At 61.6% G+C, this 24,329-nt stretch overlaps 2 protein-coding genes across 15 annotated transcripts; one reads left to right on the top strand and one right to left on the bottom strand.

The window, feature by feature from the left end:
- Positions 1-485: 485 nt before the first annotated feature.
- Positions 486-18,107, top strand: PTP4A3 (protein tyrosine phosphatase 4A3). 10 transcript variants are annotated; one of them, XM_017677173.3, is made up of 7 exons: positions 6,315-6,925; positions 7,187-7,252; positions 10,368-11,294; positions 13,555-13,647; positions 15,605-15,735; positions 16,360-16,434; positions 17,428-18,107. In XM_017677173.3, the coding sequence occupies exons 3-7, from the start codon at positions 11,190-11,192 to the stop codon at positions 17,543-17,545; spliced, it is 522 nt and encodes a 173-aa protein (XP_017532662.1). In that variant the 5' UTR covers positions 6,315-6,925; positions 7,187-7,252; positions 10,368-11,189; the 3' UTR covers positions 17,546-18,107. The 10 variants fall into 10 exon arrangements, with proteins under 10 accessions (XP_017532663.1, XP_017532662.1, XP_017532664.1 ...); XM_073230250.1 differs by lacking the exons at positions 6,315-6,925; positions 7,187-7,252 and adding an exon at positions 7,848-7,980 and having other exon boundaries at positions 10,368-10,613; positions 11,077-11,294; XM_073230249.1 differs by lacking the exons at positions 6,315-6,925; positions 7,187-7,252 and adding an exon at positions 7,848-7,980 and having other exon boundaries at positions 10,368-10,688; positions 11,077-11,294.
- On the bottom strand, positions 1,571-9,740 carry LOC140848057 (uncharacterized). 5 transcript variants are annotated; one of them, XR_012128611.1, is made up of 4 exons: positions 7,457-7,676; positions 5,444-5,626; positions 2,399-2,524; positions 1,571-1,858 (listed from the first exon to the last, which is right to left on the bottom strand). XR_012128611.1 is itself a non-coding variant. In XM_073230243.1 (3 exons), the coding sequence occupies exons 1-3, from the start codon at positions 5,082-5,084 to the stop codon at positions 1,614-1,616; spliced, it is 1,344 nt and encodes a 447-aa protein (XP_073086344.1). In that variant the 5' UTR covers positions 5,085-5,436; the 3' UTR covers positions 1,571-1,613. The 5 variants fall into 5 exon arrangements, 1 of the variants encoding a protein (XP_073086344.1); XR_012128612.1 differs by lacking the exons at positions 5,444-5,626; positions 7,457-7,676 and adding an exon at positions 8,266-9,740; XR_012128610.1 differs by lacking the exon at positions 5,444-5,626 and having other exon boundaries at positions 2,399-2,722.
- Positions 18,108-24,329: the final 6,222 nt, after the last annotated feature.

Raw genomic sequence — 24,329 nt, 5'->3', positions numbered from 1 at the left:
AGGGGGTCACGGGGGACGGCTTAGGCTGGGGACAGGCTGCAGAGGTGTGGGTGGGTGGGTGCGCACTGAGCCCCACAGGCTCGGAACCCCCTTCCCCACCCACTGCAGGCAGTGGGTAGACAGGCTAGAGATCTGGGGAGCCTCAGGCTGCCCCTTGCCGCCCACTGGGTCAACTGCAGGGCCCGGGCCTGGGTGCCTCAGATCCCTCCCCCGCTGGCTCTGTGCTGGCCCCTCCTGTCCCCCGGCCCCCTCCAGCTCTGGCTGCACGCTGTTACAGGGCCCTGGGGACTGTCCTGCCCCCTTCGGGCCCCAGAGCCCAGCCCAGTGGGGGAGGGGGAGGCTCCAGTGCTCTCCCTGGGACCAGGGTGCCCGCCGCCACCTCAGACCCGTGACTGGCCTCCCTCCCCCGCTGCCGGCCACCCTGGGAGGCGGGAGCATGTTGGAAGCCAAAGGCTGGGCAGTGGGATCCTTCTGGGGCTGCCCCAGCCTGCAACCCCACTCCCAGTGTGATTTACTGGAGGGGAGGGCTGGCCTGGGGCCTTTGACGTGGGAGGGCGGGCTGCCTGGAGGGGATAAAGCTGGGCCAGGGGCCTGTCAGCTGCTGAGGACCTCCAGGACTCAGGCGGTGAGTGTCTGTGTCCCCCGTGGCTCTGGGAGGGGTGGGTCAGGAGTGTGGAAGCGGGGTGGCTGGAGTCAGAAAGCAGGTTCTCAACAAGTGGAAACTGCCATTATTAATATGCATTGTTAATAAATAGCCCATTGGATTGGCCTGGCTGTGGCCATCCTGGGACATAGCCTAAGGGGGAGGCCAGAGGTCCCCAGGCCTTCCTGCTGCTCGAAGCTCAGCTGGGAGCCTCAGTGCTTTCCTCTGTCCGATGGGGCGAGGGTTTTGCCCTGGTGATGGAAACTTCTCCTTCCAGAGCCCAAACTGGCCCCTGCTGGACACACACCCTCCCTCCAGGCTCTTGAGTGCTGTGCCCTGAGCCGAGGTGCCCCTGGCCTTAGTGGTACCTGGGAGATTGGCCAGGACTGCTGGTCACACAGTCCCCTCTTGGCCAGCCACGGTGTCGGGTCACAGTGCGGAATGGGGTCTCGGATCCAGCGCTGGGCCCAGTCTGGTTGTTTGGCCCCTCCGGTAGTTATTGGGGTCCTCTTGGCCATGTCTTCTTATTAAATGAGGCTCATAAGGCCGTGACCACGTGGTTAATCACTTCTGGTCACCAGGGGGCGATAAAGAAGGGCTGTGTACCATTACCCTAGGACAGCTGCTGTGAACTGGGTCGCTGGGTCCTCAGGGTGCTTGGAGGTGCTGTGGGGCTGGGACCAGCCGCACAGTGTGACCCGCAATGCGTGGCCATTGTGGGAGCACACCCTCTCCAGTCTGGGTGTGAGGGTGTGACCGCGCACCCTCCTTGGTCCTCACTACGCCCTGTGGGGCTGTGTTAACCCCCTTATGAGGGCAGATCCTGGGAGCTTCCAGAACACAGGGCCCCCAGCCAATGAATGGAGGAGTTTCTGGCCTGTGTGGCCCCACCATCCTTCAGGCTCTGTGAAGAAGCAGGTTCTCAACAAGTGGTAACTGCTTTTATTAATATTTGTTAATAAATGGCAGCTTAGATTGTTATTGTGGGTTTTGCTACCCGCCCTGAGGGGGATGGAAGTATCTGTGGCTCTCCAGGTTGGTCATGATTGTGTGCATAGCGAGTCGCTGGGCTCTGGGTTGACCCGGGAGCTCTGCTGGGGCACGGGGGTGGCTGATACTCGGCTGGGTCTCCTGGCATCTGCCTGGCCCCTGCGAAGGCCTGGCTGTGTGGATGAAGCTCCCCTGGGCCTGGCTCTGAATGGATGAGGTGGTTCACTGGGGAGGAAGAGAAGAAGGGACTTTGGCACAGAACCAGAAAATCAGCTTTCAGCTAGCTCTGCTCTGCCTGTCTGGGCTAGGCCTCAGGTAGGGTGCGTGGCTGCAGGGGTCTGGTGGTGGGCAGCAGGGTCAGGAGGAGGTTCCTGAACTGGCGAGCAGGGGCAGACATTGCTGCGCATTGTTCTTGTGGGGCAGTATGATGCGTCCTCACCTGCATGGCCCATGCCGGGTTCCAGCTGTGGGTCCTGCCTCTCTGCCCAAAGGCTGCCTCCTCAGAGAGGCCTCTGTGATCAACGACTGCACCCCCTCACCCCTGCTGTGAAAGCCTTCTGGGCAGAGAATGAATCCTGCAATCTCTCTCCTCCCTCCCCCTGGGCTGAGGCTGGGAGGATAGGAGCCAGTGCACTAGGCCGAAAAGTCAGGATATGGTTTTGAAGGCCACAGGGAGGCACGGATGGTGTGTGAGCAGCAACGGGGTGGGGCCACCATTCTATCTCCAGCCTCACACCGGGTCTCACTGTTGCGGGGGGTGCTTACCAGGCCAGGGGGTGGATGACATGGGCCCTTGATCCCAGGTCTGGTCTGGGGCTGAAGGTCGGATGCACCTCACTGAATCTTTATCGGGCCAGCCTCCAGGATAGAATGTGTCCCTTGATACCCATGCTGGTGGGGAGGGCGGAGAGAGAAGGGTGGGGTCGGGGGCTGGAGACTCCAAAGGGAGGCAGGTGTCCTTCCAGGGCAGCACTGTGCCCCTGAGTTTGAGCCTCAGGTGGGGTCCCGGGCTGCCTGGGTGTTTCGGGGTAGAAGGGGCAGAGCAACATGGAGAGGTGAGGCTCAGAGAGCTGCGCCGTCCCCGCAGACCTACGAGGGGACAAGAGGATGCGAGGGAGGCGTGCTGTGCACGCTTAGGTGTGAGGTTCCCCCAGGCCGTGCCCACAGCGCCAGGCCCTGGTGTAAGTGCTTTTCATGACTGAAGTCATCAATTCTGGCAACAGCCCTGTGAGGCAGCTACGTCGTCATCCTTCTTTGCAGATGAAGAAACAGGCATGGAGTGTGACCACTGAGGTTACCCAGTCAGTAAAGTGGTTGAGGAGATGGCATCTGAGCTGAGGAGGTGGGCTGCAGTGGGGACAGGGGGCAGTTCTGGTGGCAGGCACTGCATGGTCAAAGGCCTGCAGGCGGGAGGGCCCCATGGAGGCCGTGCCTGTGGGGGCAGCTCTCCGGGGCCGAGGGGTGATGCTCCCCAAGCAGGAGCCAGGAAACGCAAGGCCAGGCTGGTGCAGGTTGACGGCTCTGGAATCCTAGTCTGCCAGCCATGGGCGGTGTCCCAGGTGTGACCCAGGCAGCCCAGAGATGGGTGGCTCTGGGGAAATGCCACATTCGAGCCCTGTACATGACAGCCCAAGAAACTGAGGCAGGCAATGCAGTGAGATCTCTGCAAGGGATGAGAGGACCCCTGACTTGGTGGTGCTGCCTGCATGGGGAGGTGGGGGGCTGCCTTGATATGGTAATTACCCAGCCCACCCATGGTGGGCAGTCTGGGAGGTGGCTTCTCAGGGCAGGGTGTGGAGGGGTGGCTGGCAGCCCCGTCTGGGAGGGCAGGGCAGAGTGGGGCAGGATTTTTGCCTGTTCTGGGGACTTTTCCCATGTGCCCAAGCATAGCCCAGCACCTGGCACTGGAAGGTGCTCAGTGGGTATTTGTAAAGTGGACGAATGAATGACCAGCACCTGTTCCCCTTGACCTCTTGGTGAAAGCCCCGAGGCCTGGACTGGGAGTAGGGAAGGCTGCAGAGACACAGGTGGCAGAATGGGCTCAAAGTCAGGGCTCAAAATGGGGAGGCAGGGCCGCTGTGGAGGGTGGGGGCGCTGGTCAGTGGTGAGTTAATGGGGGGCTTCCAGCAGAGGTGGCGGCCCCAGGGGTGCAGCCCCCTACATGCTGGGCACCTGGATGAGCTGTGGCCACTGAAGCATCATGTGACATAACAAGGTTCCTGGCCAGCAGTGGCCCCACCTTGCCCGCCATGGACTTCCCCCAACTCCGGCCCCAGCTGTGAGCTCCTGGCAGGCAGGACTTCTCAGGGGGCTGGGGTGCAGGGAGGGGGACCGGAGGGAGGCTGGCTGTCTCTGGCCCCCAGGCAGAGCGCATGCCCTACCACTTGGCTGCTGGGCGGGCTGGTAGTGTGGCAGAAGGGGTGCCTGCAGGGGTGCACGTGGTGGCCCCCTTCCCCTGCCACACTTCGGTTTCCTCACCTGGCGGCTGCAGGCCCTGTTTTCCAGCTGTCAGTGTCCCCCATCCTTCTTCCCCTCCACATCCCAGGAATGCAGAGCTCACTGTACCTTTCAGAGGCACCAGGGCCCTGAGGGTGGGCACAGGCAGGGTTGGGGTTGACCTCAGGTCTGTGAGCCCAAAGCCTGGCCCCGACCTTTGCGCTTCAGTGGGCAGGAGTGGGCCTGGTTCCCACTCTCGTCCGTTCTCTCTCCCTTCCTCCTGCCCTGTTCCCTGAGTCCTTTCAGGGGCAGGTCCAGGCCCTGCAGGGCAAGGCCAGGTGGGTAGGGCCAGGGGCATGGGAGCCAGGCTGTGGGGGTCCGGCCCAAGCCGGCACTGGGATCCCAGCAGTCCGTGGGGTGGCAGTAGGCACCTGTCACCTGGTGGTCCTCCCGGAGCCTGCTGGGTGGGTGCTGTCAAGGCCGGGGGACTCGGCATGAGCCGAGCAGCCTCCCGCTGGCCACAGGGCTCCGGAGGACCACGATGCTTCGACTGGCTCACCTGGCTGGCTGCCTGGCTGCGTGTATGTGTCCACCAGGGATGACAGCCTGGGCGGTGCCCAGAGGCCTCCCTCATGCTCAGGCTGGTGCCCACCGGCCTGCCCTCGGAGGTGGCAGTTCCAGCTCCAGGGCTGTGGTGTGGCCGTGGCTGCCCAGGCAGTGCTGGCGGCTGACAGCACACAGCGGTGGCCTCTGGGGGTGGCCACTTGGGTTGGCAAGTTGGTGCCATGCCCCACGGGTCACCGTTAAAGCCATGTGTCTGATGAGGTGGCTCTGTGTGGTGCCCGAGGGGCAGTGGCTGAGCTCTGGGGACGGTCTTTGCAGGTGTCCTCTCTCTCTCAAGATCCTGGTGGGGACAAGTGCCTGCCTGGGTAGAAACCGAGGCCTGCTCCCAACAGCTCTGCTTCCCGGCCACAGCCTGGGCACCCTGTGACCAGCCTGGAGCTGGCACCAGCATGGAAAGTGGCTTTCCTCCCTGGCAGTGTCTCCATTTATAGAGGCCATGGGCCCCAGAGAGGGCAAATTCTGGCCCCAGATCACACAGAGTCAGGGCAGCCAGTCAAGCTCTGATATCCAGACATCAGGAGCATGTCATCTTCTCTGCTGGCTAGCTCCTTCAGGAAGCCTTCCATGATTACTTGATCTTGCACCTCTGCCTTTGGCGATGCCCACTGTGCTGGCTTATTCTGCTTGGAAGCTTTCCTCCTGTGGGTCTGTATCCCAGCTGTGGCCACTTAGGAGCGACTTGAAGGAGGGACTGATAACTCAGGGAGCTGCTTGAAGGCAGAAGGTGCTACCAAGGAGTAGTGAACTCACCATCACTGGAAGCATGCAAACTGGGGAAAAGATGGTGTAGGTGACCTTTGAGGTTCCTCTGGGCCTCAGGGCCTGAGATCTCATGATGAGTTCTGGACATTGCCCAGATCTGGTCTCCTTCCCAGGATGCTGGGTCATTTGTTCCTTCCCCAGACAAGTGGGGAGCCCTCCTGGTGCCAGGCCCTGTGGGGGAGGGAGGGAGGAACTGACAACCTACGAGTCCCTCCTTTGGGACACACCTTCCCTGGGGCTGGGACCCTCTCTTCTCTGATGAAGGGCATGTGGCTGAATGGAGAGGGGACAGGACAGGGTGGGAGGAAGGGTGGCAGCGGTACTTGGTTGGTGAGGGGGCAAGCCCCTTGGTGCTGCTGGCCATGGGGGCAGGAGGGCTCTGGGAAGCTTTCCTGGGGATCAGGGTGGGCTTGGCCCACTCTGGTCTCCCCTCCCGGCCCCCTGGTGGCGTGTGGACTTGGGCTCACTCTGGGAGGATTCCAGGAATGGCTCCTGCCCTGATAAAAATAGACTTCTCTGAAGGGCTTGGGGCAGTGCCAGCTGCAGCAAGTGCCCCCTAGGCCTGGCCAGAGCCAGTGCCCCACGTGAGGTGGGACGGGGATGCTGACACCCAGGTTTGTAGCTGGAGCAGGGCTCTGAGTCCTGGGTGCAGTGTCACAGACCTTGATGGGGCCTTTCCCCTTATATGGATGAGGACACAGGCTGGGTGTTGGAAGCACCCTGTCCCAGAGGCCAGGGTTGGGAGGGGTAGGGTCTGGGGGTCAGCAAAGCTTGCCCCCAGCTGTGGCTCTGCTTCCTAGCTGTGTGACTTGGGCAAACTGCTCGACCTCTCAGTTGCCGTCTTTTATCAATACAGTGGGGTTGATGTGTCTTGTTCATAGGATGCAGTGTCTGGCATGGGGTCCGAGGGGCAGACCCTCAGAAAGCAGTCCAGATGGCAGACCGGTGGGAGAGCTGGCCTTCAGGAAGACGCTGCGAAGTGGGGAGCTGAGAACACTGGACTGGGAGTCGGTCTGAGGCCCACCTTGGTGCAGGGCAGGAGCCCTTGCTTGAGAGCTCAGCTGAGGGCGCCTGAGCTGGGGAGCAGGCCACCTCGCTTGGTTGGGGGCGTACCTGTGGGTGGGGTGCCTGAGGGCCTTTGGCCATGTACATGGTCACCCATCCTCACCTCCGCTGCCTGCTCGCCCAGCTTGGGGGTGAGGAGGAAGTGAGGTTCACAGGCATTGCTGACACTTCTGGGTGTGTGCAGGGAGGCCTGGGAGGGTGCCGCGTTCTCAGCTGGGCCCCCGGCCAGCTCCGCCCTTTCCGTCCCTGCGGTGCTGGCTGCTGATTGCAGGGGCCAGGCTGCCTGTCTGGGAGCTGGGCTCAGAGCCCGGTTCCCAGCAAGGCAAGGCCTCTGGGGACCCTGTGTGCTGGGGCTCTATCCACTCTGCTCCACCCTCTTCTGAGGTCTCCAGGCTGGCTAGGCAGGTAGAGTTACTGTGGTGCCCGCTCTACTGGGGCCCTGAGTTCTGGGGAGTCTTGCATTCCTCACACGGTGCTCCCCTGAGGCAAAGCCGGGACTCTGCCCAGGGGGGTCTCACCTGGGAGTCTCAGAGGGCCTCACGGTGGGGAGGGTGTCTGCACTGAGCAGGAGAGTGAGTGGGCTGTGGAGCAGCAACCTGGGGGACGCCCACTGTCCTATGTGACCCCCGTGGACACCTAGTCCCAGCGCCTCCGGTTCCTCACCAGCACACAGCAAACCCCCCTCAGCGCAGCGGAGAGCATTCAGGGAGGCACAGCAGTGACTGGCACACGGTAGGTGCGCAGGCGCTGCACAGGCATTAGGCACGAGGCTGGAGAACTGGTCAGGGGTCTGAGCACGCGGACTTCGGGGCCAGAGGAGGTGGCTGGCCTCATCCTGTGGTGTCAGCTTCCTTAACGCCCCTGGGCGACGGGCACTGCCCTCCTTCCCATTTTCACACCGGGAGCTCTCCCACCAGGCCCAGCCCTCTTGCTGACCTCCTGGCTCTCCAGCACGGCGCCCTGCGCAGCCCTCTGCTCGGGGAATCCTGCCTGCCAGACGCGGCCACGGGTGGCCCAGAGGGCTGTAGGGAGGGCGCGCACCCGGGTGCGGGGCACCTGCTCCGGGCGCACGGGAGGAAGGCGGGTGCATCGGCGGCAGGGCCCCCCGCCCGCGGTGGTCGGCGGTCCTCCGCTCTGCCCCTGCATTTCCCCTTCCTCCGCGGCGCTTCCTCCCCCGGCGCGGCCCTCGGCGGCCCCTTTGTTTGCCCGAGCGCCCGGGCGGCCCACGGTTATATTTAGGCAGCAGGTGTGGCAGCCACAACAAGCCCGGCCGCCCGCCGGTCGCCGGCCGCCCCGCCCTCGTGACGCCTGGGCGTCATAAATAGCCCCGGCGGCCGCGTCGGAGCATCCGCGGGAGGCCGCCGCGCCCCGCGCCCCGGCTCTGGCTGTCGGCCGCTGCGCCCTCGCCGGTCCGGCCCGGCCCGGCCCCGCACCGATGGAGGCGGCGGCGGCGCGCGCGGGTGAGCCGGCGGGCGCAGGGGCGGGCGGGGGCGCGCCGGGAGGACCCCGAGCCCCGCCCCGGGGAGGGGGCCGCGCCCCTCGGAGGCAGCCGCTAGGTGCCGCGCGGCGCGCACACCGCGGCAGGTGGTGGCCCCCACCCTCCACCCCACCCAAGCCCGCCCGGCCCCAGCCCTGCGCACGGTGCGTTCACACCCTGCTTTACTTCTCCGGGGACCCCTCTTGGCCCTAGTCCTCCGGGGGTCCGACCCAGCGGGGCTGGCGCTCTCTGACCCCGCCGGACTCACACTTGGCAAGATCCTTAGCCCGCTGTGACCGCGCTTGAGGGCTGGAGCCTCCCCGATCTAGGGCTGCTCTTGCTCTGGTCTCCCCGTACTTGAATGGAGGACGCTCCCGGGAGGGAGAATGTGGGGCCAGGGCTGGGAAAGCCGGAAGGGCAGCACTGGGCTCCCAGTAGGGCTCCTGTGTCTTGGGGGGTGGTGGCCGGTGGACTTGGATGGCTCTATCTGGGGGTCCTGCTCAGGGACACTGAGGGGGTGTGGTTAGGAGGGAGAGCCTGCTGGGGGTGGCTGCAAGGCCTGATTGAGCCATGTGGGTACCTGAGGCAGGAACTGCTTGCTCCCACCTGGTGGTGGGGTCCCAGAGTCTGTGGAGACAGGTGGGCTGTGTGGCAAGACCCCCACCTAGCTGGGCAGTGACCTTGGTCCAACCTTGTCCCAGAACCCTTCCCTTGTCCTATCCTGGGCTGTGCCTGCTGCCCCCATCCAGTGCTGACAGGTGACATCTACAGGCTCAAGTGAGCATCAGCATGGGGTGCTCATGGCCCCTCCCCACACAGGGGTGCTGGGCAGCAGAGCCCTTGCCCACAGGGTCTCCCCAGGTGCCCAGGAGCTACGGGCTGTGGGGTGGCACATCAGCCCCTTGGGGAAAGGCCTATACTTATAATGGGTTCCTTGGGCCTTCTTTCTCCTTTCTGGTACACGCACGCGCACACACACGCCCGCACGCACATGGAAACACCTTGCTGCCCCAGGAGGCTCCGTGTTTGTGTGCTGTTCAGGGTATCCACAGCCATGCCTTCCCTTGCCTGCACTCTGAGCTGCATGAAGCTCGCTCTGGGACCGTGCAGGCTGGGGGCCAGCTGAAGCGGACAGGATTCCGTCTCTGCCTTTGTCCCCTCCTGGGGAGCCCCCACTTAGCCCTCCCAGGACCACTGCAAAGGGCAAAGTGTGAGATGTGGCATCTGCCCTAAGCTGGGAGCAGAGGCAGAGCTCAGCCCTCGCGTCTGGGGTCCCTAGCTCTGGGCCGTTCTTGCATCCAGGCTGAGGCTCCAGGGACCCAGTCTGCCTGGAGGGCGGAGAAGGGGGACTGGGGGGGCAAAGGTAAGAGGTTGTGGGTTGGGGGATGGAGGACCGTGCTGGGTGAGCAGATAGGCATGCTGGTGAGGGGCTGGGGCCGAGCGCAGTGGCTGGAGGGTCTGCTGAACACTGGGTCACAGTTGGAGGGAACTTGGGGGTATCTTGTTTGGGCCCTCATTGTGCAGATGAGGAAACAGGCCGGTGACATACCCAAGGTCCCCCAGCCCATTCTGGTAGATGGGGTGGGAGTAGGGCTGGGTGCTACTGCTGGGGCCCGTGGCCCCAGAACTTTGGGGGCCAGATAGGGAGAGCCAGGTGTGGAGGGCGCTTGGTGGCTGTGCTTCCCCGGGGCCTGGTCACAGTGTGACTCCGCTCCTGGCCACCTGTGCTGTCACCACCTTGGATGTGCCCTTGGCTGCTGTGGTCAGTCCCTGCTTCTTCCACCTGCTGGGGGCAGAGCCCGGCTTGTTTCCCTCCTGTGCCAGCCAGCCCCGTGGGCAAATGGAGCCCTTGAGAGCTGTCTAAGGGGACTTAGGCTGTGAGTGGGGCTGCTGCCCCCTTAGCCAAGGTACCCTGGCATCTGCCTGAGCCCCTTTCCCTGAGGACTGGCCACCCCAGAATGATCTGGGCTCAGGAATTCCAGAGAGGCCAGAATTCCACAGAGCTGTGTGTGACTGTCCTGAGGGTGGGGTGCCTGCTGATCACAGGCGGTGGACAGGGGGCCAGGCTCGGGAGCCAGGCCTCTGTTGCCACAGACTGCCTAGAAGTCTGCACATTGGGGACCAGCAAGCTCCTAAGGTGTGTCCCTGAGATCCCTCCTGATGTCTCCACTCCATCCTGGTGGCAGTCCTGTCGCCTTGGGGCCCTGGGTCAGCCCTGGCAGGAGCTGTCCTTCCCTGCGTTCCCAGGTGGGGAACTTGAGGCCCATGGAGCTGGGTCCCTCAGCAGAGCCCTGGGCAAGCATCCACCCCCACGGAGACAAGGTGCTTGGTGACCCTTTTCTGAACATTGCCTTTTCTCTCCTCTCCCAGACCTTGCGTGCTGCTGACCAGCCTGGGATTTATGGACAGGGCCGCGGGGGGCAGCTCTGAATACTGCCGTGCCCAACATCGCTGCCGTGCCTGCTGCTGAAGAGGCCCTGGTGCCTCTGGCCCTCACCATTGCCCTCGCCCGCCGATGGCCTCCGCTGCCCGGCCCGGGGCCGCCTCTGCCGCCTGAGCCCCCTGCCCCCTTCCAGGACTCGCCATACCCCAATGGGGTAACGTGACAGAGGCCCTGTGAGTCAGAGCCACCCACCACCAAGGCTGCTGCTTCTGACCCCACCCCAAGGCTGCCCTGTGGGTTCAGTTCAAGTGCGTTTTCCTCTGGTCTTGGGGGCTTGGGGCCTGCCTTTGAGTGAAGGGGGCCGTTCCCCTGCCCACGGATGCGGGGAGGGTGTCCGAGCTCCGGACCCAGCCACGGTGGCCAGATTCACTTCGGGCTTGTTAACGCTTTCTCCGCGTTCTTTTTGGTTGTCATCATTTTGATTTTTGCCCTCTTGTACTGATCCAGCTTTGAGAGGCAGGGGCTGGGACCGGCTTGCTTTACAGCCGGGGCTCCTTGTTGCTCTTTTTTAGAGTCGGATTGTTTTTTAATCCTCCGGGCATCCGGCAGCGTGTCCCCACCAAGTATTTGCACAATATTTGTGCGGGGTGTTGGGGGCAGGTTTTTTAAAAGCTTCTCTCTCTTGGACAAGCACAGGGGTCTCGTTCTCCTCGGGTTTGGGGCCGGTGGAGGCTTCTCCCGCCGGGCCCAGCGGGGCCCCAGCCGCTCTGCAGCGCCTTCCTGGGCCCCGCCCCGTCTCAGGGAGGACCATGGCGCGCATGAACCGGCCCGCCCCTGTGGAGGTGAGCTACAAGAACATGCGTTTCCTCATCACCCACAACCCCACCAATGCCACCCTGAGCACCTTCATCGAGGTGAGTGGGACCGGGCGTGGTGTCCCGGGAGCAACAGGGTGGGGCTTATAGCTGCACCCAAGGACTGCGCTCGGGAGCAGACCTGTCGCCTGGGTTACAGTATCCCCAAGCGGGACACGAGAGCGGCCTGGGGAGTGTGGGTGTGAGGAACGGTGGGGGATCAGCGGGGTTCCCTGCGGGCCTGCAGAGGGGCCAGAGTCAGGACCGGTGGGACTCCACACCGCACCAATTAGGCAAGCCCAGAGGTAGGAGGAAAGTGGGTGTCGCTTCCTGGGGGCAGGGCCTCCTTGGGGCTTTGCCTGTGGCAGGAAAGTCCTGAGCCCTTTGAAGCTGTTTGGCCTCATGCAGAGGCTGAGCAGGAAGGAAGAGGGAGAGGTCCCTGTGTGAGGAGTGGCTGCTTAAGCAGCCTAGAGACGGGCAGATGGAGGATGGGGCACAGTGATCGACTCCATGGCAACATAGGCCACAGGGAACCCATGGCTCTCAGGGAGGTCTTGGGTTTGAACAGGTAGGGCTGGGGGTCGTAGGGCACAGACCTCTGATGAAGAGTTGCTGGGCAAGAATCCAAGCTGGCCACAGGAGGGAGTGACTACTGTACCCTAGAAAGCCAGCGGGCAGAAGTGCCTGCTGCCCACAGCCCCAGCAGATGTGACCAGATGTGTTTGCAGAGCCTACGAATCTCTGCATGGTCTCCTGTAGGAGCCTGGCCTCTACAGAGCTCCTGGCTGTTTGTACAGCTTGAAATTGTGTGTGTAGGGGTGTCTGCAGAGCCTGTGATGGTGTGTAGGGCTGTTTCCAGAGCCTGTGGCCGTGTAGGGGTGTTTGCAGAGCCTTGGGTTGTTTGAAGTCCTGTTTGCAGAGTCTGTGCTTGTGTATGGGAGCGTTTGCAGAGCCTGTGGCTGTGTAGGGGGTGTTTGCAGGGCCTTTGGTTGTTTGAAGTGCTGTTTGCAGAGTCTGTGCTTGTGTATGGGAGTGTTTGCAGAGCCTGTGGCTGTGTAGGGACATTTGCAGAGCATGCTACTGTGTGTAGGGGTGTTTGTGGCCTCAGACCCTCAGCTGTTCCCTCTGCAACATGAGATAAGCCTCTCTGGGTTATCCTAATCACACAGGGTCCTGAGTGCGAGAGTACCTCAAAAACAGTGAGCACCCTGCCATCAGGGGCCTGGCCCTGGACACTGGACACTGAGCCAGGGACGCTACAGAGGAGTGCTGCCCCCTTCACAGCTGAGACCTGTGAGATAATAGCAGGACCTGGGGAAAGACTGAGCAAAGCACTTAGCCCTTGACCAGGGTCTGGGCTCAGTGTGGACTAGGGTCAGGGCTCAGGGTGTGAACAGGGTCCAGGGTCAGGGTGCGACCAAGGTCTTGATGAGGCTCAGGGCTCAGCCCCGGGCTGGATGGCAGCATCCTCTGCTACATGCACAGAGAGATTCTGGGGCACCCCCTGCTGCTCCTGGCCTTCTCAGAATAGCTGTCCTGCCCTCACTGTGTCCAGTGTTCCCATCCCATGATGAGCAACGTCCAGTGCTGATTCCTCGGTGCTCCCAAACTAGTTGCTGGGAACGGGTGGTATGGGAGTAGCCCCGAGATATGGCTAATGTGGTGTGGACCCCCACATATTGTAAATGTCCCTGAGCCTGGCCGTGAACTGCCTTGACCTTTTCCCTGGTAGCCGGAGCTTCCACTTTTAGGGCCTGGCTCTCTCTGGGCTGCCATCTGAGCAGGCATCCTCCTTCCCTGCTTTGGGGTTACCCTGCCTACTGAGGGCTGCCCCTCAAGACTCCAAAGGCCCCGGGGTAGGTTCTGGCTGTGCCCCTCGGCTGGGCCAGCCCATGCAGCCCTGGCCAGGAGGGCTGTTTGCAATGGGGTCTGTGCAGGGGCCCACATGTGGGTGGTGGTGCTTGTCCCTGCTTCTGGACCCAGGAGCTTTGTCTGGGAAATCTGGTGCAGTCTGGGGTCCTGAGCACCTAAGAGGAGGGAGGTAATGCGTTGGACTCCTGGCTGTCTAGCTGCTGTCACAGTGAGAAGAGGTGGGCCTCCTCTCTGCTGGGTGGGCCAGGGACAGCTGCCCCCGGAGCATCAGCAAAGACTCTTCTACCCCTAGTAAGTCATTGGTTCTGGAAGTCCACCACTGGTGGTTCCTGCTTGGCAGCCTTTCTGTCCTGTTGTGGGGGAGCACAGCCCAACCCTGGGGGCCCTGGTCAACGGGTCTCCACTGCTGAGCCGTGGAGCCCCAGCCAGCCTCCTCCTTCCCTGCCAGGACCTGAAGAAGTATGGCGCCACCACCGTGGTGCGCGTGTGTGAAGTGACCTACGATAAGGCCCCTCTGGAGAAGGACGGCATCACTGTGGTGGTGAGGGCTGTGGCTATCATGGCGGCTGCTGCCGTGGGGGTGGGGGGGTCCCTCTGGGTCTGGGCAGCGAGTTTGGAGTCCCCTGGCTGTGAGGCAGCATATGTGGCCTCCCGGTGTGCTCCCTGCCGCCCCCGGCATGTTTGTGCCTGGGCCACGCCGTGTTCGGGCACATCTCTAGAGTGGGCAATGCCTGGCCCTGCCAGCCTGGCCTGGGAGGGGGCAGTCTGCGCTCTAGGCAGGGCCGCAGCTCCCGCAATCGGGCTCTCTCACATGCTGGGGTTGGCAGGCGCTGCGGGGCACCACCACTTCTCGGCCTCACGACAGCCCCATGTGGGGCTCTATCGTGGGAAACTGAGGCTTGGGTCTGAACAGCCAGCTTCAGAGCTGGGGCCGCCTGGGGAGTGGCTCTTTAATAACAATGCCCTCCACCCCCACCGGGTGGCTGGGGCTCTGACCCCAACAGCCCTGCCTGGCTGGGAGCTTGGCCCCACTGTGCAGGTGGGCCCCAAGCGAGTGTGGGCAGGGCCCGGACCCCAGCAGCCTGCCCGGGCTGCCTCAGGGGCCTCGTCTCGGTCTCGCTGCCTGGTGTTTGGGGCCCTGTTGTTGGGCAGCAGGTGCCCCTGGGAGGTTGGGAGGGCACACCTGACAGGCCCCGGAGGAGGCTCTCTGTGGAGGCTGTGGGGAGGGGCCCTGGGGCTGTCTCCTTGGAACCCTGCCCCGGGGACCGGCGTCCAGGTGGAGGGTTCACAGGGCCACCCCTGGTGCAGAGCTGCCCTGACTCTGGTTGCAGGCATGGAGCAGTGGGGTGGGGGCAGCCCAGATCCACCCGGGCTCTACCCCTTGGTCCTCAGCCTCCTGAGCACCAGAGCACCCCTTCACCTTCATCACTACTTGCAGCAAGGACCCCAGTTTTGTTAGGTGCTCCTGTGCTTAGTAACCTCTGCTCTGCGGTTTGGGGTGGTGCAAGGAGCTGAAGCTTTGGGGTCAGGCTGGCTGGCCGGAATCTGGCCTCTGGCCTCTGCCCCTTCCTAGCTATGTGACTCCCCAGTCCTTCACCTGTGAAGTATGGGTGCTTGAAAGGGCTCGAGAGAAAAAAGGTGTGGAGCAGCCCTCAGCATGGGGAGCCGGGGCCCTGCCTCCCCTCGCTGCTGCGGGAGGGAGAGTTGGCCTAGATTTCAGGCAGTCAGATACCAGTTTCGTCCAGGTGTTGCCCTGTCTGGAGGCTGGGGCAGGATTAGATGACCCAGGCCTGCCTGCTGAGCCTAGGTGGGCCCACAGGCATTCACCCCAGGTGCCGATTCGGGTCATGAATCTGCCGTCGGGGGCTGGCATGGCTCCATCTTCTGTGTGGCGCCCCGGCAGGGCCCTCTCCACACAGGCTTGCTCCACCTCTTCCAGGCAGTGCAGCTAACTTTCTCAAAACCAAGTCCCCCAGCCAGAACATCTGGAAGGGTCCCAGCTGTAACTGGAATCCAGCTCAGCTGTCAGCCCTTTCCTTACTCTTTCCTGGTTACTGGGCCAGGCCTGCTCTGTGGGGCCATGCTAGGGACTGGGGACATGGAGAGGCATGTGTCAGCCATGTTCATGGACCAGAATCTTGGGCCTGCTGACCCAGAAGTTCTCAGAGTGGGTAAGGGTCACCCCATGACCCCTGAATTGCAGCATGGGCTCGCAGGGAAAGAGAGTAGGGACTTCTGAAAAAAAAAAGGACAGACTGTTCCGAGAAGGCTTCCTGGAGGAGGGGGCAGCTGGATTGAGTAGGAGAGGATGAGGAGCTGTCCCTCCTGCATACCTGGCCAACTCTCTGCCCTCTGGGGCTGCTGCCCCTCACCCTGGGTGTTCCCGGCATCCTCTGCACTCTGGGAGTGCCCAAGCCCATGGGCAGTCACCAGGGCCCTGCCTGTCCGCTTCACCCTGGGGTCAGTTCTGGGGCCTCACCTGCTTTCCCCCTCTGCAGGACTGGCCATTTGACGATGGGGCACCCCCGCCTGGCAAGGTGGTGGAGGACTGGCTGAGCCTGCTGAAGGCCAAGTTCTGTGATGACCCTGGCAGCTGTGTGGCCGTGCACTGCGTGGCTGGCCTGGGACGGTGAGCCGGGGGAGGGGGCGAGGCAGGCTCACTGGAACTTGGGAATCTCGTGGTCTGACGTTCCCATGATGTGGTTGCTGAGCCCACACTACCCGTGGCCTGCTGGCCAGAGTGCTCCCTGACGCAGGCAGGGGCGGCCTTACAATCTGCAGGTCTGTCCCCCTCCCTCCTCTGTGGTCTTACTGTGTCCCGCACTGAGCAGGAAGGGGTGCCAGCACCACCCCTTCCCAGACACAGAGACCCTGTCCCACCCAGCAGCCTGGGTTTGACTGAACCCATCTGGGGTGGAATCCCATTTGCAGAGCAGAGACAGTGAGTGGGGCTGGTGGCTGAGCTTCAAGCTTTTAGCCCCCCAGATTCAGGCCTGGAACTTTGTTCTCCCGCCTTTAACCCTCCCACCACATGTTGTGCACACAAGGAACCCGAAGCCCAGGAAGGTTGCTTGGCCCACCTGAGGTCACACAGGGATGGGAGGGAGCGGGATTTGGAGCTGGGTGGTCGGGCTGAGCTCCAGGGGAGGGAAGGGCGCCGGAGGGAGTCTGGGCAGCCCTCAGTCAGGAGGCCTGTCAGGGGCAGGGGCGGGACACAGAGGCTTAGACGACCTGCTCTGCCGTCTGCCTGCAGGGCTCCCGTCCTCGTGGCCCTGGCCCTCATCGAGAGCGGGATGAAGTACGAAGACGCCATCCAGTTCATCCGGCAGTGAGTGGCCAGCCAGGGCAGGAGGGCAGCTGGGGAGGGCTGGGGGTCCAGGTTGAAGGCCCTCTCACCCTGCATGCCCTGCCCTGCAGGGGCCCAGCGCCCTGCCTGTGGGTGCTCCTGAGCCCTGGTCCCAGGATGTCCTCTGAGGTGTCCCCAAGTCCCATGCAGCCTATGTTGTGGTACCAACACCCTCCCCCGCCCCGCCCCGGGTCCCAGGTGAGGACTAGTCCCTGTGTGTGGCCTGCTCCCAGGGAAGCCTGGTGGGTCCCGCCTCCAAGGCCTGTGTTTGCCTGAGCCCGAGGCTGCTTGAATCAGGACGGACCGGCCCTGCTGCAGTAATGAGCAGGCCCAAGCCAGTTGACTCAGAACAATGCCTCTTGTCCGTCCCTCCTGTGACCTCTCTGGTGTGGTTAGCTGGGGCTCTCAGGGACCTTGGGGCACCCTTAGTGGGGGCAGTCCCAACTCCAGTCTTGGTGCTGGAGGGTAAGAGTGATGTGGACACGCAGTGGCTCTTGAAGCTTGGTCTGGCAGACACGTTGGTCTTCCACTAACATTTTCATTTACCAGAGCAAGTCCATGGCCATTTCTGAGGTCACGGGTGGGCACGGATGACCTCAGAAGTGCTGGGTGGGTAGCCCAGGCCCCACACTCCAACTCTGAGTTCCCCCACCTTTACTGCCTCCTGCTTTCTGTCCCAGGCCTCTAGGAGCCCATGGCCTGGGCGTGGGGGCCTTGGGAGGGTGGGAACTGAACCAGGAGATCAGGGAGTCAGCTTGGAGGAGGTGATAGACAGGTGAGCTGAAGGCCAGCAGGGATGACAGCAGGTGACCAGGGAAGGGCAAGTCTAGCAGTGGGAAGGTGTGGACATAGGATGAGCTCTGCTGACCACAAGGACCTGCTCCAGATCCCCTGGACTCGGGCCTTGAACTTCCTGGGCCAGGGCAGGTGGCTGAGGCCAGGTCCTGTCTGATCGCACCCCATCCCATCTCCTAGGAAGCGGCGAGGAGCCATCAACAGCAGGCAGCTCACCTACCTGGAGAAATACCGACCTAAACAGAGACTGCGGTTCAAAGACCCGCACACACACAAGGCCAAATGCTGTGTCATGTAGCTCAGGGGCCCAGGCCTGGGGCCCGCCGGGCTGCAGGCAGGACCCCCTCGCCCTGCCTGCCAGGGCTCTGGGCCTTGGCTGCCTCCAGCTCACCTTTCCTGCCTGATACCTCAGGGCACCTGCGTCCAGGCGGTCCAGCTTGCCCCATGCCGTTTGCTTTCCGCCAGTCTCTGGATGGGTGTCTCTCTCCATCTCTGAGTCTCCCTGGGTCTCTGTGCGCTTGCGTCTCTCTCTAGCTCTGTGTCCGGCGTGTCTCTGTGAGCTGTTTATTTCAGTCTGTGTCTCTGTCTCTGTGCCCTCAGATTTGCCTCTCTGAGGCTCTTTTTGTCCCCCAACCTCCCAGTCCCTGGCACTCCTGCCAGCACCCTCCACACATGCCCCTAGGGCAGCTCTTTTCTGGCCCATTTGTTCAAAGCCAGGGGCAGGTCTGTTTTTTAACCACTGGGCCCTAGCCCTCCTCTGTGGCCCCTTGTCCTGACCTATTCTCAGCACCTTAAATTATTGGGTCTGGGGGCGGTCAGATGTTCTGGACACTCGAAGGCAATAAAACAGGACTCTGTGACTACATGTGTGAACAGTAGGGTGTGGGGCTGGGTGAGGTGGACAGGTGGTCTCGGGAGGGCGGGTGGGGCTGAGGGAGGCTGCTGTCTGGGGCTGACCCTAAAGCCCCTCCTGCCGACTCCGAGGGCAGGGAGGAGGTGGAGGGTGAGCCCAGGGTGCCTGGGGGTGCATGGGTCTGGGCGTGAGGGCAGGTGTGGCCTGGGGCCTGCCTGTGGGGACGGATCACTGTGCTCATGTACTTCTGTGTGCAGGTCTCCTAGAATTGGCTGAGGGTCACGCGGGTCTCCAGGAGGACCCCTCTGGGATCTTGGGAAAAAGGCCTTACTTTCCATTTTACAGACACAGCTGAGGCTCAGAAGGCTGAGACCTGGGCCTCAGGCCAATAGCTCATCCTGGGTGGGCCGGGCCCCATTGCAAGGACCGACTCCAGGCCCAGGCTGGTTCTGCTGCCAGCCCAGGTGCCAGCTCTGACTGGACCTCAGGAGGGTGGAGGTGGGGGTGGAGGGAAAGACAGTCCCCCGGGCTGAGGGAGGCCAGCCAAGGGACCCCTTGCTCACTGTCTGCCCCCCAGTGACTGTGAAGCCCCAAGCCAGGGACAAACTGAAGACCGTAGGGGTGCCTTGGTGAAGGACTCCACCTCACCTTGAGCCCAGGGGCTCGGACTGCCCTCTCAGGTCCAGCAGGCCACGGTTTGGGCTCTGGCCAGGCGGAGTCCACCTGACCTCCACCACTGGGGGGCTTCACAGGCTCCACGGCCCCCACACCGCGGGCTGGCCCTGCCCTCTAGCCCTGCCAGTGTCTCCTGGGCTTGCCTCTGTCCCTGGGGGACCACGAGTTGGTGGACGGGGAGCTGATAGGTATGACGGTTCTTTGTTGAATCTAGATCTTTCTTTAAAATGGAAAAATATTATGCAACCAAGCTGTGTGTGGACAGGGCAGGGCTGATGGATGGGGACACCGTGGACTCGGGTGGTGGGGGAGGAGGGCAGCTGCCGGTCACTGCGGTCTGCCTGCCACTTCCTGGAGGAAGGTACCCTGCCTGGTGGTGAATTCCTGGATGCCAGGCTCTGGGTCTCTTTGAGATCTTCAAAAGCTCCAGGAGTGGAGGGGCCCCGGGCCCTCTCTGCCCACAGCCTGCCCTGGCAGGGGGGGCCTGGCCATACTTTCTGGGAGCAGCATCCTCATTCTAGCCTGGGGTGGGGTGGCAGGACAGCGCCCAGACACCACCTCTGCCTTCAGGCCTGGGTGCCTCCTTCCCCAGCCCACTCCCAGCCCCTCCCTTTTGGTAGCCCACCCTCAACCATCCTTCCGGCCTTCAGCTGGAGTAGGTGTGAGCCCCCGTCTCTCAGACGCAGGTGAGGACAGGCTGGGGGGCGGAGCTGGGGCTGCTCACTACAGAGCAGCAGGTTGGTGTTGACCTCATTCGTCACCTGGGACACAGCCTGGGGGTGGCAGCAGTTGGGGTACTGTGAGGGGTGGAGAGACATGCTGGGCAGTGCACGGGGGCGTCTCCCTGTCTTCTCTGGAGGCTCAGACCCACTCCTGCCGCCCCAAGGCCCCCTTGCCCACCACCTCCCTCTCTTTGCCAACAGACCCTGAGCTCCAGCTGCAGTAGCGTGGCAGGTGCTGGGGGTGGGCCAGGTGAGGGGCAGGGCGCTCAGGCAGGACAGGCCCGGGGGTCCCAGGGCCAGCTGCCCCGCTCACCTAAGAGTGCTGCCCAGGTCTTGATGTGGTGGTGGTGGCTGTGCAGGTAGCTGAGGGCCTGCGCCAGGTGGGTGCTGAACTCCTGGCTGTGGGTCATCTGGCAGGGGACAGTACGACTGTCACTTGCTTGGCCCAGGGGCCATGGGCCAGAGCCCCAGCCCTGGCCCCACCCTGCCAGCCCTCAGGAGGGCCAAGCCTGGCCCCAGCTCCCTGGCCCTGCCCACCCCTAGTGTCCCCCCCGTTCCCCAGTCCCTCACCAGGCAGTGCCAGAGGAAGTGGCGGGCACTGAGACCCATCTCCCAGGCCAGCGCACAGAAGAGGGTGTGCTGAAGCCGCCAGCACAGCTGGGTGGCACTGGGTAGGTGAATGTGGCCTGCTACGGGAAGGTCACAGGAGGGGTCACGTGTTGCTTGGGGGCTCTGAGCTGGAGGTCTGTCGCCCTGGGATCACAGGCTCCAGGTGGGGTCTGAGGGAGCCTGCGGTGCTCGTGGGGTCCCCATGCCCTTCCCGCTGGCGACCCTCCTGCCTCCCGCTCTGCTCCTCAAAGCTGCCTCTGGGGGCCCGTCTGCTGCAGTGCCAGCCCAGGCCGAGCTGAGGGCAGTTATGTTCATTTCAGAGCTGGCTGCCCCGGGAAGGCCCAGCTGTGTCTTACTGGCCTTGGCACAGGCCACAGGCAGGCACAAAGTAGGGCTCAGTCCATATTTTAACAAGTTCAGTGCACAACTGGAGCCCCCACCACATGCCAGGCTGCATAGACAGCACACCCTGGGGGTGCCCTTGAGCCTGGGGTTGTTTATTTGTGTGTGTGCATGCACGTGGGGAGGGGCAGGCAGACCATGAGCAGAGAAACCATCACAGGATTGGCCACACCTGCTGCCCAAGGGAGTGCCTCTCATGCTCGGGCAGCCCCTGGTGTCTGCAGCCCCCGGCTCTGCTAGGGCAAAGGCCCTGGGTGGGCACTGACCATGGTGACAGCCAGGCAGCTCCTTGCCTGCCATTGTTGCCACCAAGTCCCCAAACAGAGCCATGGCCGCAGCCCACATCCTGTCCTGCTCCTGCAATGCAGGGGCTCAGAGCTGTAGCCAACCTGCCTGGAGGGCCGAGCCTCCGCCCATCTTGGGACCCCCATGGGACTCCATCCCTCTGCAGGTCGGGTTCACCTAAGCTGGGGCCTCTATGGGCAGGGCTCTGCCTTCCCCTGTAAGACAGACTCCAGGGAACAGTCCCAGGCCACCTTTGAAACCCTAGAATGTTCTTTCACACTCAAAATCACATCCAAACAACCCAAGTGTCACGGATGCAGTTGTGGGGGGCAGGACTCATCTCTCTAATTTCCTAGGGTGGGAAACACTGTCATCGTCAGGAAGGTAGGCCGGGGTGGGGGCAGGTGGAGTCGGGGTGGGGCACTGGGGATGTTGGGAGACTGCCTGTGGGCGCTAGTCCCACTATGTGGAGAAGGGGCTGAGCTCCACCCGGCAGCCTCGCCACCAGGCCTGGCCCACCTGCGCCAGGTGCACACCCAGGTAGCTCCTCTGGGCCTCTCACCCTGGTGGGAGAATGGCTTTGGGGAATGGGGGAGGGCACAGGAAGGGGTACGCTGTTCCTGCCCTGGACACACGTCCTTAAATAAGGAGCGGGCTTTGAGTACTGCGCCAAGGATCTGGGGGCCCACGCCATGTGCCCCCAGGCCGGGCAGCGCCTTGGACACGGTGCCCCTGATGTGCACACCAGCAACTTGCTGCTCTGCAAGGAGCTGCCCAGGAAGGGCAGCAGCTGTCCCCGGAGCAGGCTTCCCTGGGGGCACCAGGACCAGCTGCCCCTGTGGTCCCCCTGCCCCAGCCCTGTCTGTTGGGCCCAGAACAAACTCAGGCTCCCCCCCTGCTGCCTTTCCCAGACACCCATCCTGTCTTGAGCACCTGCACTGCCTCTGCATCCCTGCCTGGCATGGTGCCCCTTATGCCGCTGGGGTCCCACCCTGGTCTGCCCATGAGGAGCTGTGTGGCTGTGGTCAGGGCTCTACCTCTCTGAGCCTCCTGGGGTTAAGGGAGCATTAACCTCATGCTACTTGGCTCCCGGGTCCTTCCTTTTCCTGTTCCTACGCTGGCGAGGGAGTCCCAGCCAAGTCCTAGAGAACCTTCTCTTCTTCCACCCCACCCTGCCGTGGCCCCCGCTCCTGGCCTCCCCATGGGCCAGTGGGCCTGGGAGCTGCTGAGATAAGGCTGCTCAGGTGCACCCGGGCTGCAGCACTGGTTTCTCATGCCGCCCAGCGTGTGGGAGCACCGGTGATGCTCCAGGCCTTCTGTGCTGCAGTGACCACTTCCCATTTTTACACTACTTAAGAAAAACAACTGAATTCATTTTCAGCCAGTTCTGTCTGCTCCCCTTGTTTGCAGTGCATTCATGAATTGTCTAGATGAACTGTCAGAAAGCAGTGTGTTGGCAAATGGACATTTCCTGCCATCAGGCCCCTTACCAATGACTTGTGTGCAAAGCAGGGTGATTTTTACAACCTTCAGACAAGTTTTAGACAACTTTGTCGGCTTCCTAAGCTCTGTTTGGTTTTACAATATTAAATTTTCAGCAAGTGAGTCATTTAACAGCAACACTTTTCTGAGCCCCTACTGCATGCAGCCAGGGTTTGTGTCAGTGGACGGGACAGGAATGAAATTCTAATGGGAACGACCAGAAAATAACTAAACACACACAACACAGTGTGTGTCAGAGGGTGACAGGTGATATGAGAGGACATGAAGCAGGGCTGGGGGTGGAACAGGCTGGAGTGGAGCTGGTGGCCGTCGTGGTTGTAAAGTTTATAGTTTGAAGTAAGTAGGATCAGAGAAGTGTCACAGAGAAGGTGACAGCTGAGTGGACGCTCACAAAGAGGCGCTGGAAGAGCCATCCAGCACAAGGGACAGCAAGTGCAAAGGCCCTGAGGTGGGAGCAAGCTGGGTTTGAGGAGCAGAGGAGAGGCTGATCTACACTCTCCCAGGCCCATAGGCAGAGAAAACCCAGGAAAGGGGATGGGCAGCCACTGGCACAGGGGCAGGTCAGCGGTTCGGGGAGATGCTGCTGCTTCAGCAGCAGCAGCGGCAAAGTGGGAAATTCTGGGTGTGCTGTGGAATTTGTCTGGGGTCTTCATCAGCTGAGAGGCGGGTTGCAAAGGAGCCTTTCAGGGAACGACAAGGAGTCTGTCGTGCACATGTTGAGTCGGAGACCCCAGTTAGAGTCTGGGCGGTTAGTGAAGGCTGGGTTCAGGTCCAGGGTTGGGATATAGATTTGGGAGCAACTGGCCAACAGATGGTACTTAGACTGGGGACACCAGCGAGAGAGTGAGTGTAGACAGAGAGGAGGACGGGAGAAGGGGTCCTGGGCCTGACGCAGTGCTGGGAGGAGAGAACAGGAGGAAGACCTGCGAAGGTGGGAAGGGGCTGCCAGAGACACGGGGGGAGACCGAGGTGGCGGGCGACCCAGGGCAGAGCCAATGGGAAGGACACTGTCCTACGTGCCAAGGGGTCAGAAGAGGAGTGCTGGGTGACCACACGGGGAGGTCACAGGCGACCAGACAAGAGTGGTGGGGTGGAGGTGCTAAGGGGGTGTCCTTGGCCTTACTCCTTGGCTTCATTTGCACCATCTCAGGTGAATATTTCATTAAAACCGAAGCATTATGTTAGCAGTATCTTCATGAAACAAAATAAAATTCCAATAAGTACAAAAATGGCTGGGTTGCCTTTCCTGAAAATAGCATCCAGATTTTTTTTTTGAGAGGGCATCTCTCATATTTATTGATCATATGGTTGTTAACAACAATAAAATTCTGTATAGGGGAATCAATGCACAGTCATTAATCAACCCCAAGCCTATATCTCAACAGTCTCCAATCTTCTGAAGCATAACGAACAAGTTCTTACACGGTGAACAAGTTCCTACATAGTGAGTAAGTTCTTACATGGTGAACAGTGCAAGGGCAGTCATCACAGAAACTTTCGGTTTTGATCACGCATTATGAACTATAAACAATCAAGTCAGATATGATTAGTCATATGATTTTTATACTTGATTTATATGTGAATCCCACATTTCTCCCTTATTATTATTATTATTATTTAAATAAAATGCTGAAGTGGTAGGCAGATGCAAGATAAAGGTAGAAAACATAGTTTAGTGCTGTAAGAGGGCAAATGTAGATGATCAGGTGTGTGCCTGTAGACTAAGTATTAATCCAGGCTAGACAAGGGCAGCAAGACATCCACGGATGCAGAAGATTTCTCTCAAAACAGGGGGGGTGAGGTTCTAAGCTTCACCTCTGTTGATCCCCAATTTCTCACCTGATGGCCCCCCTGCGGCTGTGCCTGTCTTAGGTTGTTCCTCCCTTGAGGAATCTTACCCGTCTCTGGCTAACCAGTCATCTTCCGGGGCCATACAGGGAAATGTAAAGTTGGTAAGTGAGAGAGAAGCCATATTGTTTGAAAAGGTTAGCTTTTTACTTCTTTGCAGATTTATGCCCTGTGGCTTCTATGCC

Source organism: Manis javanica, chromosome 2, assembly GCF_040802235.1.
Source record: "Manis javanica isolate MJ-LG chromosome 2, MJ_LKY, whole genome shotgun sequence".
In the NCBI taxonomy this organism is placed as follows: Eukaryota; Metazoa; Chordata; class Mammalia; order Pholidota; family Manidae; genus Manis; species Manis javanica.
The sequence above is the reverse complement of the archived record's forward strand: the minus strand, read 5'-3'. Positions and strand labels throughout refer to the sequence as shown.